This window comes from Mesoplodon bidens (genome assembly GCF_964165515.1).
Source record: "Mesoplodon bidens genome assembly, chromosome: 16".
NCBI lineage: Eukaryota > Metazoa > Chordata > Mammalia > Artiodactyla > Ziphiidae > Mesoplodon > Mesoplodon bidens.
Window position 1 is genome coordinate 23715080 of NC_138173.1, and position 17027 is coordinate 23732106.

Below are 17027 nucleotides of genomic sequence, written 5' to 3' on the forward strand. Positions count from 1 at the left end.
ATAAGCTGTATAATAGATACAGGGTTTCCTTTTAGGGTGATGAAAATGTTCTGGAAATAAACAGTGATGATGGTTGCATAACATTGTGAACATACTAAATGCCATCCAATTGTATACTTTTAAATGATTAAAATGGTAAATTTTATGTTATATGTATACTATCACAATAAAACAATAAGCTACCAATATATTACAGAAACTAAGTCTGAAAAATCAAGCTTTGAATACATTGTACAGAAATAGTGGAAATATCTTTTTGACCTCAGCGTAGAAAAGGCTTTTCCAGATAAGACACACAGAATACAACTATTACAGCTGGATAACAAATTATCCTAAAACAGTGGCTTCGAATAACCACAATCATTTATTCTGCTCAAGAATCTGAAATTTCGGCAGGACTCAGCAGGGATAGCACACCTCTGTTCCACACCATGTCTGCTGGGGTGACTGGGCTGGGACAGTTCCAAGATGGCTCACTCACAGAGATGGCAAGTTAGAACTGACTGCTGGTTGTTGTCCACATGTAACTTTGTACGGGGCTTGGGCTTCCTCACAGGATGGTGGTTGTGTTTCAAAACCATCCCACGAGACAGGAATTGCAAGTTATAAGTTTCTTAAGGCCTGGGCCCCAAAACTGGCACAATGTCACCTCTGCTAGTCTACTGTTCAAGGAATCATATAGTCCAGATTCAAGGTGGGGGGGATACAGACCCTCCTTGATGGGAAGAATGTGCAAAGAATTTGTAGACTGTGTTTTAAGACTGCAAGAGCCATTCCTGAAGGAAAAGATGGGCAGAGTTGACTATACCAAAATTTAAAACGCTTGCATGACAAAAGTCACTGTGAAAAAGGTACAACATAAGGCATTTTGAAGAGAGGTAATTTGTAACATATATAAGAAAGAATATCTAGAATATATAAAAATAACAAATAGAAAAATGGATGAAGAATATGAACAGTCAACCCACAGGAGAGGAAACCTGATTGGCCAATGTATAAAGAAGATGTTCAACGTCACTTTATAGTGATGAGGAAAAAGCAAATAAAAATATATCATCTATTAGACTGTCAAAATAAAATAAAGTTTTTAAAAAAAACCCCAAAGTTTGATGAATATGAGGGAAAATGGGAACCACCATAAACTTTAAATTTAAAATGGAATAATAATGTTAGAAAGCAACTTGGCAGTATTTTAATAAAACAGAAAATGTATATACAGTCTTCAATCCAATGATTAAGCTTTCAGATAATATAAGGAAACAAATGCATTTGTCTCTGGAAATGTAGATAAGAAAGCTAATGCTCATAATATTTATAATATTAAAAACTAGAAACCACCTAAAGTTTCAATAGGGAAAAGTATAAACAATAATTGAGGTATATCTATAGAGTACAATCTATATAGCAGATAAAGTGAATGAACTAGATCTCAATGTAGATTCTTGGACAGATATCAAAAATACAGTGTTGAGTCAAAATGTTACAAGATGATATAAAATAAAACTTTTTTTAAATAAAATAACATGTTTAAATTAAACACACACACACAAAGCAATATCATATATTCTTTATGGCTACGTACCCATAGAGTAAAAATATTACAAAGTATATATTATATGTTATATATTCAAGATGATAGTTACCCCTGGAGAGAAAGGTAAATGGTATGGGGGAGTTAAACAAAGTAAATATACCAGAGAAAACGGGCTATTCACCACAGATTTCTGAACCCTCCTCATGCTGTTGCTGGGAGGCCAAGGATTATATTCCCAGCACCTTTACATCGAGGTGGGGTCATGTGACATTTTCTCACCAATGGAAGGAATATGAGCAGAAATGAGGCTGGTCACACAAAGACCAAGGAACTTAATCAGTGGGAATACCTTCCACAGTTTCTCTTTCCTTTTCCATCAGCTTGATCCTCATGAGCACTGTGACCTTGGAACATGTGCTGCAGATAGTGGAGCCATAAAATGAAAGGAGTCTGGGTCTTTACATCGCCAGCCATTACCCAGGAACAGTGACATGGCAGTGTTATATGAGTGAGAAATAGTGGTAAGCCATTAGAATTCTGGGGTTTGTTTGGGTTTGTCTCAGTTAGCTTCACCCAACTATACAAGAGGGGGTTTCAATTTTTTTTAACCTGTTGATTTGTCTCCTTGATTAAAAAGAAATCTGAAGTAAAACAATAACAAGAAGAACCACCACCACCAAAACCAGTGTTTTGTTAATTCTAGGTGGTGGACATTCAGGTAGCTGTTTTATTTCCCATAGTTTTTCAGTTAAAAAGAGGTTTTATTAAGATATACTTAACAAAGTTAACCATTCCTTTACTATTTTACAAGAATGCTGTATTTTTACAGCAGTTTACATTTCCACTGTGGCACGTTCCTAAAAGTTACATTCTCCTCTACTGTGGCTATCCAACTTTTCTCCAGATTTAAATATTGCTTTCATGTCAAGGAGTCAACTCAATGGACATGTGCAGCTCCAGAGCTTTCCTCCCTTACTTCTATGTTACCTGAATAAATATAGTACCCCATTAACTGTCAATATAATGAATGACTTCAAAATTTTCAAAATTATATCGAAAGAAACTATACAGTCTAAAAAGGTGGGAGAGAATAAAAGAAAAAGCAAGTCCATATAAGTAATCCTGTGCAAATCAGAAGAAAAATAGCTAACATTTACTGGGCACTTAATATGTGTCCAGTACAATATTCTTAATAAGTCAATATTCTTAATATTAACTTATTAAGTCCTTCAAACAACACTACAAGGCACATACTGTAAAGCCACATTTTACAACGAGAGTGAAGGAGGTTAGTGAGAAATCTTCCTAAAACTACTGAATCTAATTTTTGTTAGGGACCAATCCAAAAAGGTCTAACACAATTTCAAGACCAAATTTTTCTTATCCAAGGTTCTTAAAATAGAAATCTGAAAAGCCTTTTGACCCCAATGCTCCATTTTAAATACCAATTCCACTGCTTACTATTTTCTAAATATTTCATGAGCCCATTCTTTCCCTTACATCCCCAATACCACTGTCCAAAGTTAAATCATTAAGTCAAAGTTAAACCACACCTTGACTACAGCAATAATCTGTTACCTCTCTTCTGGGCTCATCTCACCCTTCCCTCCACCTGAAAAAAAACTTAGGAAATTCTATAACAATAGTCATGTTTTGATATATATACTACACTGTGGCATTCTTGGATTACTCTCTTAATATGTGTTTGCTTGAAGTGAGGAAGAAATAGATATTGGAACATAAGCTCTTTCCTACCAATGAAAATACAAACAATCCTCCTAGCCAAAAGAGTCTTACTTTTTTTGACAGAAATCCAATTTAATATTTACTCCAAGGTTCAAAATCTTATAGGAAGAGAACCAATTTGCCAAAATTATAGCTAGCTTTTAAAAATATCATTCACTACATATTAAAATACACCTTCTCTGTTCGAGATATCCTACTTGGGAAACAAATCCCTAGAATGCAACACACCATTATATTTCCAATGACCACTTGCAAATGACAGGATTCATTTTCTTCTTTCTTTGTTCTTACATAATTTCTAAATTTTCCAGTTACTTTACAGTAAATAAAAAAATGCATCAGCAAGTCACTAATCATAGATCTACAAAGTGATTACTTTCCAATTAAAATTAGAAGCTTTTCTTAAAAGGCATCATTTCAATTTAAAATTTCAGAATGCTCTCTAAGTATTAAAAAATCAGCTTAATAGACAAAAAAGAAAACCTGCAACTTGGTACTCTCGTACTTTAATAACAAGGAGTGCCAACGTAGCCAATGTATTTAGAAAACAAAAAGAAACAGAAAAACATAAAAATTGGAAGGAGGTGACACATTTTCCTTGTTCACAGTGATGGTTATGCTGTGGAAAACCTAAAATAATCAAAGTAATAAGTATTACAAACTATAAACTTAGTAAAGTGACTAGATACAAAATTAACACACAAAAATCAAGCAGTCATCATAGATATAAACAAAAATTAGTATGAAGACATAGTAGATGAAAAGATATCACTAGCAACAAAAGATAAAATATCTAGGAATAAATATAAAACATGTACAATATCTCCATGCAAACCAACCAACAAACCCTTTCAAACCTCCTTGATCTCTATGTCTCTTCTTATGTCAGTACCATACTGTGTTCATTACTGTAACTTTATAGTAAGTACTGAAATCAGATAAGAAGCAATCAAGATTGTTTTGGCTATTTTAGTTCTTTTGCTTTTCAAGTAAATTTAAAAATCAACTCATCAATTTCTTCATAAAAGTCTGCTAGGACTTTGATTGAGATTGCATTGAATCGATAGATTAATTTGCAATACTGATGCCTCCATTTATGTAGGTCTTCTTGAATTTCCCGTTGTGATATTTTGTGTTTTGGTGTGGAGGTTTTGCATATCCATCTTTCATTAAATTTATTCCTAGACATTTTTATGCTATTGTAAATAAAGTTTTTAAAATTTCATTTTCTAATTGTTTATTTCTTAGTATACAGAAATACATTGGCTTTTGTATACTGATCTTATATCCTGTAACTTTGCTAAGTTTACTTTTAGTGCTACTAGGTTTTTGCTGATTCCTTTGGGTTTTCCACATATATGACTGTGATTTTTGCAAATAAAGACAGTTTCACTTCTTTCTTTCCAAATTGTATGTCTTAATTACTACTCTGGCTAGAACCTGCAGTATAATGTCGAATAGAAGGGGTGAAAGTGGGGACTTCCCTGGTGGTCCAGTGGTAAAAAAATCTGCCTTCCAGTGCAGGGGACACGGGTTCAATCCCTGGTTGGGGAACTAAGATCCCACATACCAAGGGGTAACTAAGCCCACGGCACAACTACTGAGCCTGCGTGCCTCAACTAGAGAGCCCACGCGCTCTGGAGCCGGCGTGCCATAACTAGAGAGAAGCTCATGCGCTGCAACGAAGAGCCTGCTAGGCAAAATGAAAGATCCCGCATGCCACAAGGAAGAGCCCACGTGCCTCAACAAAGACCCGATGGCAGCCAAAAATAAAAATAAATAGATAAATTACATAAATATTAAAAAAATAAAATTACTTAAAAAAAAGTGGTGAAAAGGGGACATCCATGGACGTCTGTGTCTTATTTCTGATCTTAGAAAATATTGAACCTTTCACCATTAAGTTTGATCTTAGTTGTAGGTTTTTCACAGATGCCTGTATTAGGTTGAAGAAGTTCCCTGCTATTCCTAGTTTGCTGAATGTTAATTAATGAATGTGTGTTGAATTTTGTCAAATGCTCTGTGTCTGATAATATTATTCTATTAATATTATAAATTACACTGAGTGAACTTACATTCCCAGAAAAAACTCCACTTGAGTCAGGACGTATTACTCCTTTAAAAAAATTACTTTTGGATGGCTAGCCTTTCATTAAGGATTTTTACATCCCAGTTCATGAGATATTGTCTGTAGTTCTCTTTTCTTGTGACACTTTGGTCTAGTTTTGGTAGCTGGTATTTATTTTGTTATCCTGAGTTGGTAGAGAGTGGGAAATCAAGTAGCATGCATGTGTCTGACAATTATTAGTGGAGTAAAGATAATTACATCAGTGATACAGCATAAAGTAGTGGTTTGCCTGAACTTTGGAAGCAAAAACAGAGCTCTAAATTTTAACACTCTGAGGGACTGGTGCTGTCACCATGATTATATTTCAATAAATACTATCTTGAATTGTACCTTCCCAGGTATCTCTTATGACCAAATATTATATGGCATAATTAATATGTATATTATAGTTCTTGGCATAATATACCTACTTGAAGGTTGGTTCACAGTAATTGTTGCTCCCCTCACATGACAGAAAATCATTTTTTGTGACTTTGTTGATGGGAAAATGATTTGCCAATAAACACCAAGTCTCCGGGATGCGAGGGAGGCTGGCTTAACAGAATCACCAGCTAAAAATAAAATACTGGATGTGACCATTGACTAGTATTTCCGTATTTCATCTTTTAGATCTCACTCCTTCACCCCAAGGGTACAACTAAAAAGGTTTTCATATTTCATACAATACTCATATTACCAATAGGACATTTGCTTATCTAATATTTTGGTGTTGATCTTTATTTTTAGGTAGTTTGGATGAAACAGTAACAAAGCCGCTGGTCTTCAGTGGACCCTCTAGCAGCCTTTCTCAACTGGGGTTCAGCCAGAGACAGAAGCCCTACAGACAATGGTTTGAATGACTATTTTATCAATTCTCCCAGGGATCATAAGAAGTTAATTCTTTTTTAACATCTTTATTGGAGTATAACTGCTTTACAATGTTGTGTTAGTTTCTGCTGTATAACAGAGTGAATCAGCTATATGTATAGAAGTTAATTCTTTATATACAATGTGCCTCAGGACTTTAGGGCATAATTCCTCTGTGCATCCTGGCACACAGGCAGCAATCTCCTTGGGTTGCCCTCCATGGTGAATTAGGGTTGTGGGACCATGGGAAGGGAAGATTAATTTCCTTGTCCCTGGCTTGGGCATCACATTATCACTTTGCAGTGAATCCTGCAAATTTTGCAGCCAGCCTAGCAGATCCTGACAAGTCTGAATCAGTCATGGTGGTCTCTCCCCCTGTCAATGATTGCTTTGTATCTTGGCATGTGATGAAATTCCAACCAATAACATACAGACGAATATCTGCAGGGGAACTTCTGGGAAAGTTTTCTTACTCTTAAAAGACACAAGGGGACTTCCCTGGTGGCGCAGTGGTTAAGACTCCGCCTGCCAATGCAGGGGACAGGGGTTCGAGCCCTGGTCCGGGAGGATCCCACATGCCGCGGAGCAACTAAGCCCTGTGCACCACAACTACTGAGCCTGCACTCTAGAGCCCGCGAGCCACAACTACTGAGCCCGTGAGTCATAACTACTGAAGCCCGCGCGCCTAGAGCCCGTGCTCTGCAACAAGAGAAGCCGCCTCAATGAGAAGCCGAGTAGCCCCCGCCCAAAGCTCGTACACCGCAACGAAGAGTAGCCCCTGCTCGCCGCAACTAGAGAAAGCCCACACGCAGCAACAAAGACCCAACGCAGCCAATAAATAAACAAAAATTAAAAAAAAAAAGAGACACAAGAAAGAAATACCCCCTTTTCTGCATCTTTAAGTTGTCAATTCTGGATGTGATACCTGGCATTGTCACCACTATTTTGCAACCATAAAGGGATCAGCCTGAGTACAAACTTATATGGAGAGGAGGGCTAGTCTAGACTAGAGAGTTACAAAGAGGAGGACCCAGGGCACTTATCACAACTAAATTACAACTGTCCTACCTCTGAATTCCTTGTTATTTTAGTTAATAAATTTCCTTAGTGTTTAAGACAGTTAAAGTGGGTCTTTCTGTTAATTGCAGCTGAAGAATTCTAAGTGCTGAAAACGTCTTGGTACATAAGATATTGCACTTTTGGTAGTAATACAGATCTCACAGAACCTACTTTATCAACTTTGGAAAATAAATGCTTATTCCCCTAAGTGAATTTTATGTATTACATTGTCCATATTTTAAATCAAACCATTCAAAAACACCCCCTTTCAAAACTTGCTGGAATATTCTCAGTGGTTTCTAGATCATAGCTAGATAGAAACAATTTTATTCATATAGATTGAGGGGTATCATCATGATGGACTTAACATGGTATATTAGAAAGAAACTAACTTTCTAGTAAGCCTATTTTCTTTCTCTTCCTACCCTGGCCTTCCAAAATTAAGCTCATCATCAATGAGCTGTGTACCAAATAAATAGAGAATAGGAACAAACATATTTCCACTGGAAACAGAAATGTCACTGTATTCTATCTGGCAAGAGAATGACATTAGCTTTTGTGCAGAGGTAGAAATGTTCTTCCTATGAAGCATTCTGGTGCCAAGATCCAAATGGTCTGGAATTTCATCTCCACATAACCATCAGAGAAAGAGCAACAGCAGATGCATCCCTGTCCTCACTAGCTCAGTTCTTCCTACATCCTTGTATCTGGGTCCTCCACATAGGGAAGGGTCCCACACCCTCAACAGAGTTCCTTATTTCCCATGAGCAGTTTCTCTGCTACAGGGAACCAGCTGTTCAATACGATGGATGATTGGGTGTCTCTTGAGAGCTGCCTAGGTCTGCAAAGCAAATGATCTATTCCTGGATAATAATAAAGAGAAGACTGGATAGTAACATTCACAATTGGATACATTTGATAAATTTGTGTTAGGTAAAGCATCCAAGAGCTTTAGGGACAAAAATTTCATCGGATTTGTCGGAAAATGATAACCGATTACAAAAAAAAAAACACCACCCAGTTAAAACACATGATTACAGCTTTCTCAGAGATAACTTTTGGTAGTGAGAAAATTAATTAAACATTCCTTGGAAGCCATGGAGCTGAAGTCAGTGCACTGACTAACGGAGCAGCTGTCAGTGCAAAGTGGGTTCCTGTCTTAATCCTGTTCTGACCTCAGACTTGAGCCTGAGAACCTGTCAGAAAGGTGCTCTCACAGTGGAAGACATCAAGCAGCAGCTGCTTGCACTCAGCAGGCTGCAGCCGGTTTTCTCTTGCTTTAAAAAAATACAGTGCCACTCTGCTTGCATATTCCATGACACAAGCAGTATGCATAACTCTCCTGCTGCTGCAGAGGACAGTGAGGTCTCAATTCCATTAGTACACTGCTGTCCAGTGACAAAAATGCATACACTACCGTCACACACAGGAATATGGTCATCTCAACAGGCTAGCAAAAGAAGCCAGACAAAAAAACCACCTACTCTATGATTCCACTTAAGTAAAGGTAAAAAGCAGCCAAATTAATCTCTGGCATTGGATATCAGGATGGGGATGACCTGTGTAAAGGAGAGAGGAGGTAGTGATTGGGTGCGGGCACATGTGAGGCACCTGAGGTACCAGTAGTTTCCTATTTCTTTTTTTCTTTTTTTGGCCACGCCATGCTGGCACGCAGAACCTTAGTTCCCAGACCAGGGATCGAACCCGGGCTCCCTGCAGTGAAAGCACAGAGTCCTAACCACTGGACCGCCAGGGAAGTCCCTAGTAGTTTCCTATTTCTTAAACTGGGTGATGGTTACATGTGTGTTCACTTCGGGATAACTGGGCTGTATACATAGGATCGGTACACTTTTCTTTATGAATGGTATTCTTCAATTAAAGGATTGAAAAAAGAAAAAAAAAGATTAACTGCCAAACAAGACAAAACTCATAACCACTCTGACCAAGCAACTTACCAACCCCAAACTAGCTAGCAGTTCTCACCCAGGGTTCCCCACATCGCTTCCTCAGACACAGGCATGGCACATGACACTAGATGTGGCTGGGACCTCAGCTGGGGCTGTCACCCAGAACACCACCTACCTTTGGCCTCTCCATGCGGTCTGGGATCCCTCACAGCACAGCAGCTAAATTCCAAAAGAGAAAGCGAGGTAGAATCGTCTTATGACCTAGCCTCAGAAATCATGTCACTTCCTCAGTCACTTCCACTGCATTCCATTTGTGAAAAGTGAGTACTGTAAGGCAAGCCTATATTCAAAAGGAAGGGAATTAGACTCCACCTCTAGATTGGAGGAGCATCAGAGAATTTGTGGATATGCTTAAAAATCAGCACAGTCTGATGCTGCCCACAAATTATTTACTTTCCCCTCACAAACAAAATACACACATTCCCTCCTCCCAAGATCTCCACAAAGTCTCATTTAGTAAGGTGGCATCAGGCTAAGGCTCAAAGTCCAAGATCTCATGATCTAAATCAAGTCCAGGTGCAAATGAGACACCTTTAGTGTGGTTCCATGGGAACAGATCCTTTATTGCCATTCCTCTTGATATAAAGCCCTATAAACTAAAAAAACAAAGTACACACCTCTATGCATAAATACCCAACATACACTGGTGGGACAGGCATAAGATAACTGCTCTAGACCCTCTGTCCTAAAAAGGGGGGAAAAAGGAGGCACATAGCAGGTTCTGGCCCATAACAACTCCGAAAGCCAGTCAATCTTGCCAGTTGCTTGATTAAGGCTTAGTCCCACTATCTGGGAATGACTCTCTAGGGCTCTTCTCTGCCCTCTGGGTTCTTGGTTCCATCCTCTGAACTATGTTTCCTTTTTCATAAAAGGTAGCCTGCATTTGCAGTGGAATAGTAGTTTTCAAAGCCTGCTTCCTCCCCTTAGAAATCCAGGAGTCCAAACACCTCTTCATTTTAGACAGTCTTTGTCCCTTTTAGTCACAGCTAACAGCGTCTCCTCCAATACAGTTCTCTTAAAAATTTTGTGAGTTTTCTGAGTAATACTGGATTCACTCCATTAGACCAAAGCGAAGTCACACCCACAAATCTTGTTGAGATAAGCCCTTCTCTAACTTTAAAACTGTTACCAATAATGTTCTTAAGAATATTAGAAGGTCTATTTAATCTATTTAATGAAAGAAGATCAGTGAGGCACACCCTTTAGATTTTAAGAGGACCTTTTGTCTATTTGAAAGGGTGTATAAGATACCTCCTTATTAAATCATTCTGAGGTCTGGGTAAAGGGTTTTACAGTGACATCTTTGACTTCATCTTTAGACCATGTTTCCCTGACAGCACCCTTGGATTTCACCTTTGCCCATAAGCCATTTCTTAATTTTAGAATCATCTACTATCTGGAGAGGCAAAGAACAAGAAAATAAATTTATTTTTGAACCCAGCAAGTCCTGGCTGATTTTAGAGTTAGCATCTTGTATTTTAGCTTATCTCTCTTCTCATTTTATTATAAAGGGTAGAAGCCAGCGGGCACCTTTAACCTCTGCCTGGAAAGCTCCTTATCTAGGTCACCTAGTTCATTAGGTACATTTTCAATTTTCCATATTATTGTGATTATGTTGCCAAATTTCCTCCACTTTACAACAAAGATACCCTTTCCCCCAACTTCCAGTAACATCTAATCCCTCACTGACAGTCTCCTTGATGCCCCTTAGGCTCCTGCTAACATGTCAAGGTTCATACAGCTTCCACCCACTGCCTGGTCCCAAAGCCAAAGTCACATTCTTGGGTTATTTTTATATCATTATTCTACTTTCAGGTACTAGAATCTATGCCAGTCATCTTTTTCTATGTAAGATACCACTCCAAAACTTAGTGGCTTAAAACAAAAACAGTCATATACTTTATAAATCTATGCTTCTAATCAAATTTTGAAACAAAGGTTTTCGTCGAAACATTTGTTCTATGGGTAAAGTTGACTTTTGATGTGTAAAGATGACAATTTTTCAGTACTTCTTAGTTATTACTGGACAGTATTAGAAATGTTTCTGAAAATTAAGAATAGCTAACATTTACTGAGGGTTACTAAACCTTTCAGCCTCTGATTTTCCAAAGGCAAGTGATACAGGACCAAACCTGTTGGAATGGGACTCAGAAGAGTTCTAGGTGTCAGTCCTAGTTTGAACAAAGTTCTCTGGCCCTTGGTCTAAAAAATGAAAGGCTGAACTGAATACTGCGTTTCTGCACTTAAATTGAGTGATTATAAATTAACAAATGTATAACAAATGAACAGTTCTTAAGAACTGTTCTTTTGAGAATTTAGCAAAGCCTATCAGGCCCTTGGTACTAGGACCCTTGCCTGCCTTCCTGGCGCAGCTGGCCTCATGTGGCAGCTCCCACCACATGAACTCTGACCTCAGATGAGACCTGGGCCACTTGCAGTTCTTGAATTGTCTGGGCTTGTTTTGTTTTCCCTTTGTCCCCTGGGCCTTGGCATGAGCCATTCATTCGCTCTGCCTAGAAGCCTTCATCTCTCTGGCCCATTGTCTTTTTCCTCCAATTAGACCAAACTCCTATTCTCAAAGAAACTTCCCAAGTGCTTTGAGGTAGACACAGCATTCCCAAAACCCACTCTAGGATGTCGAGTATGATGACACTGTCACACGTTAGGTATGCTTTTGCTTTTGTCTGTCCACCCTCCTAATGGTGAGACTCTGGAGGGTAAAAACTATGCTCTGGTCATCTCTGTGTTTTTAACATGTAGGACCGTACCTGGAATATAGTAGAAAGTCAACAAATATTTGCTGAATGAATGCATTTTAACTCTGCTGATAATGATGTGGTCCAAGAACACAAAAAGTCTTTTAAATGGTCAACTTTCAGGACTGTACAGATTAACTGCTATATTGTCAGTATTATTACAAGCTAGGCTAATGGTTTAGTTCACATACAACTTATATTTACTATGCTAAAGTGGAGTACTTTGGGAGAGGTTAACTATAAGCATAGAATATTAATAATTTTTTAATCTACAATATTTCCCATTATTACAGCTTTTTAAAACAGCTTTTGAGCTATAATTTACATATCATAAAATTTACCCATTTAAAGTATACAATTCAATGGTTTTTAGTGTATTCAAAGAGTATATTCAGATTTTTAGTATATTCACGGAGTATATTCATTTAGTGCCACTATGGTCACACCTAATTTCAGAACATTTTTATCACCCCAAAGAGAAACACTGCACTCATTAGCAGAAACTCCCCATTTCCCCCTCTCCTGGCCCCTCGCAATGACAAATCTACCTTCTGTCTCTGTGGACTTGCCTATTCTGGACGTTTCATATAAAGAGAATGACACAATATGTGGTCTTTTGCGACTGGCTTCTTTCACTTAGCATAATGTTTTTAGGGTTCATCCATGCTGCATTACAATGTCTTTATCTTTTGCAATATTTTCAAAGCAAGAGCTACAAGAAAAACTTGTTATCATCACTTTTGCAAATCTCCCCCAGATAGCATAATATGAAAAGAGATCCGTGAGTGAAGGAGAAAATGTTGAGATTCAGAGGAACTCAAAGGCTATTTAAAAAATGATTTTTATTGCTAACTAATTTTGATTGGTACACCAACAAGTTGTTAAAGACATTTACAAAAAAAAAAAAAAGGGGGGGGGAAACAGAGACTATGCTGATGGGTGTGTATCAACAGAAACTGACATAGAGAGTGGCAGCTGCCCCGCTGCTCCACTCTGTCCACACAGCTAAAACACTCACAAACGTTGACGTGTGCTCAAAACTACAGACACTGGATTCTGCTGGTATAAAAAGTCAGGGTGAATTTTTCTTAGGTCTTGTAAGAAATGTTTCAAATTTAACCCCCAAGTATACCCAAACTAGTTTTGATCTGCTCAACTCACTTGAATCAAGCAAATTCCACAACTGCAGTTAATAAGGGCTCACTCTAAGCCTTTGTCCAACACTGCCTTAAAGACAGATATGGGGTTACAATCTAGTTTGGAGAGTTAAATAAATAATACAAGCCCATCTATGAACGAGTACCAAAATAAATGTGTGGTATAGACAATGGCAGTAGCCCTTTAACAGCTGGAGCTACACAACAGATTTTAAAATGAAATTCTTTCCTGTTTTCACATGTGAGCTTATAAAATATTAGAGTGTACAGGATTATGTTAACTGCAGCAAAGATTATTGAACTAATGACATTCTACTGTTAATCTGACTTTAATTGTAAAACCAAATCAGCTCCAAAATACTGTTATTAATACACAAAGGCTATAGAACATGAAAAAAAAATAGAATTGTTACTCCCAGGGATGTATTCTACCTATTTTAATTTTAATTTTTTTTTAATTTTATTATTTTTAATTTTTTAGCATGTATCAATACTTTGTTTTTATTGCTGAAAAACCTATTTTTAATAATTATAGGAAAATTGGCTTTTCTAAATAAAAAAACAATGCAGCTTTCTCTAAGATATACAAGATTTTGTTATATTTTTGTTATAGTTAGTTTTTTAAAGTTGGGTTTCATCCTGAAAGATGAAACGGTACAATTCTAAATAAATGGGCCAGAAGGAGGTGTCTAATGCAAAGTGGTTTCCCCTAACTGAAATAATTCTGCCCAGAAAACTTTTTTGGCAGAAAGAAATTCAAGCACATTTACAATATGGGTTTTTGGTATAAAGGAAAGATTAGAAGCTTTAGTCCTAAAAGAGTTATGAATCATTCAAATAGCAAATCAATTTATTTTAGCTAAAAAGAGAAGCAGAAAGTATTTAATTACAATCCTTGGTAAAGTGTAGATTTGTACACTTCACAAAACTACGGTATGTTTTTAAAAATAATACACGTTGACAATGATATTTTATTTCAAAGGTTCATAATCTTATGATCAATATTAATTTTATCAATAACAACTACAATAAAACTCTAGTACTTTCTTTTCTTGAAAAAACACTGAGGCTAAATAAACATTGACTGATTGAAGCTTCTCAACATTGCCAAATCTCCCCATGGATCATTCCCAAACCTCAAGTCCTGACAACATCCTGTTTTACAGGGAAGACTGCTTTCCACACAGTGCAGCCTCAGAGAGGTGACAGGGCTTTCCTCAGGGGGTTTAAACTAGCCCCTCCTTGCACGGTGCAAAGCACAGTGCAGTGAACCACTACAGTCTGCTGGATCACAGGTACTCTTGCCTCCTTTTTAAAGAGACAAATACAAAAGGAAAGCTGGATGGGAAAATGCCTGGCTGCTTTTGTCCCTCGTCTGGACAGCCTCTCACTTTCCCACAACAGGTAGGCACAAGCACAGACTGCTGCTGAATGCTCCAGACCTTGCCAAGATGCTGAAACCCACTGGTTTCTGCGGTTGTCCCATTTTCTACTGATCCTGGCTCTTTGCCAGAGCTTAATTAAGCCACTGAAAATGCCTGATGGTTAACCCTCTCTGTACTGCACCCACTTACAATTATTTGCGAAGCACTTTGATATGCTTTCACTCTTCCCAAAGATAAAGATAAGTGCCAGACTGTAGGCAGTGCACAGCAGGGTGCGTGGGTGGCTGCGTGCAGGTAACCACGGTACAGTAATTGCTACCAGTACTTACCGTAAAGAAGAAACTCAATATCTAAGGCTAGGGTTCAGGAAGCCACTCCAAATATAAGTGGAGTTTGGTTTTATTTGTTAGGGTTTGCAGTAAAGTGCAGAAGACTTCTACAGTTTAATCATGTTTAACCTCAGGGAAATAATTTTCCATTAAGAGAAAGAAAACAAGTATTCGGATCACAATGTCTGTTGTGAATCCTTTTTACCATATGAACAAAACATTATAGAGCTTTTGAAATTCCCAGAGCCACTGCTGTTCATTAAAAAAAGAAAGCACCCTTTTAAGACTTAGGTGCTTTATCTTTTACAAAATGAAAAAGATCAAACATAAAACCTTATTTGTAAGCAAAGCAATAGTGTCTCTGGGTCTCTTGCTAAGATCAACAGCAATGAGGATGAATGAGGGGAAGCAGTGACAATGGTCAAAATGGGTGAAAGGAAGCTCTCTGTTGAGGCCAGCCTTCCCTGATTGCAATCTTTAGACCCAAGCCCATAACTCTGTTTAACTACTATATCCTGAATAAAAAGTTAATTCTGCTCTAATGAGAAGCAAGTGAAGTCGCATGATGAGAGGAAGACTGAGTATCCTAAATGAGCCCCTACCAACTGATATCAGAGAAGATCTGTATTTGAAGATAATTTAAGAATATCTGAGTTGGATTCAGGAGAAATGCAGGAAATTGACTGGTCAGGCTAATTATTTTCTCTTTTTGACAACAGGGTATCCCACTACACACAACAGATAATTAAGTAATCTTCTCTCACTCTATATTCTGTAGCAAATAGACATCTACAGATGTTCAGCTTCCACCTTCCTGATAACAATGAGGTAATTTTAAAGCGACAGAAGTGACAGGGGTCACTTTTCGGCTATCCAGTACCAAATTCATATTCCCATTTTATCCCAATAGTTTTCCCAATCCTTCTTGTGCTTCAGTTACTTGTACTTATAATTCCCATTACTCTGTAGGAAAATAACAGCAAAAGTTGACTGCTTTCCCTAATACCTATCATGGATACACAGGAATATTCCTATTTGGTGAAGACAGAAAATTTCAAACCTATACAACACCACAATATGGTCAAACAAAAGAGTGGCTTAATTAATTGCTGGCCAAGAGCCATGTTCTTTCCAAATCAAGGCTTCTACAAGATGGCATATGGTTTGTTATTTCTTACAAATATGAAAAGCCTTTTGAAGTGATTACACTTGGTATCTGTCAAAATAATTCTATATATGAAACAGTACTAAATTTTTTTAAATTATTACTTGTAAAAAAATTTCATTGTAAGAATTTGAAAATAGTTTTCATTTCTGAGAGTTAAGATAGTGACCAGCATGCATTTTAGTAAATATTTTAATTTCACATAGTGTTGTTCCATGTAGAATATGCCAACTTTACATAGGAACATTAACAGGAAATATAATTTTTAAAGTAAAAAGATTACTTCATTTTTGCCCACGTTTTCAAATGCAGAATATATTTAGTATTTGATATTTTATTGTATCATTTATTCTATTAAACTCAATCACAAGGCCATTTTTTTTCAAACTTGTGCTTGTATTGAGGATGGTAAAAAAAAAAAAAAAAAAAGAAGGCATTTAATCTGAGTTCCCTGACTGTAAGAGTTTTCTATTATTCATCATTATATCTCCAGTACCAGGATACAGGAGGTCGTGATGAATTTCCATCCTCTGAATAACCACCACAATCTCAAACATCGCACCGCACCCAGCCCTAACACACTCGGAGCCGTGCACAGCAAGGAGGCATGGGTTGAGCCCAGTCCACAGGACTCTGGCTCAAAAGGCAGCATAATCCAAGCGCTTAGGCATCCTGTGTGCTTCCCCCTCATGGTCCCAACGCGATTTGTAACTACCCACTTAGAGACGTACTGCAGCAAAACATTTAGGAGACAGGAAATGTCAAAGCATCAGAAAAACCTCGAAGTTACAAGGTCTTAAAACTGTTTTACTCTGTCTCCTGCCTCAGTTCCATCCTGACAGACTTCATAATGCTACTAGTAATAGCGTGAATCAGAAAAACTAAGACAGCAGATTTTTATTTTTAAATTGTGACCCAATACCTACCACAGAGTCAATCACCTACTAGGCTTTTT

The 17027-nt window shown here is 37.6% G+C and overlaps 1 protein-coding gene across 2 annotated transcripts in view; it reads right to left on the reverse strand.

Annotated features, from left to right (window-relative positions):
• Window positions 1-17027, reverse strand: part of MRPS28 (mitochondrial ribosomal protein S28) — a 99800-nt gene that overhangs the window by 35136 nt on the left and 47637 nt on the right. Inside the window, exons 3-4 of one of the 2 annotated variants that reach the window (XM_081258355.1) lie at window positions 9396-9439; window positions 3112-3157 (exon numbers count right to left, since the gene is read on the reverse strand). The exons of the other annotated variant lie outside the window; for it this stretch is intronic. Of the exons in view, the coding sequence (XP_081114481.1) occupies window positions 3126-3157; window positions 9396-9439 (76 nt within the window). The 3' untranslated portion in view covers window positions 3112-3125. Of the gene's footprint in view, window positions 1-3111; window positions 3158-9395; window positions 9440-17027 lie in introns of those variants that run through there. 2 annotated transcript variants of the gene reach the window in all.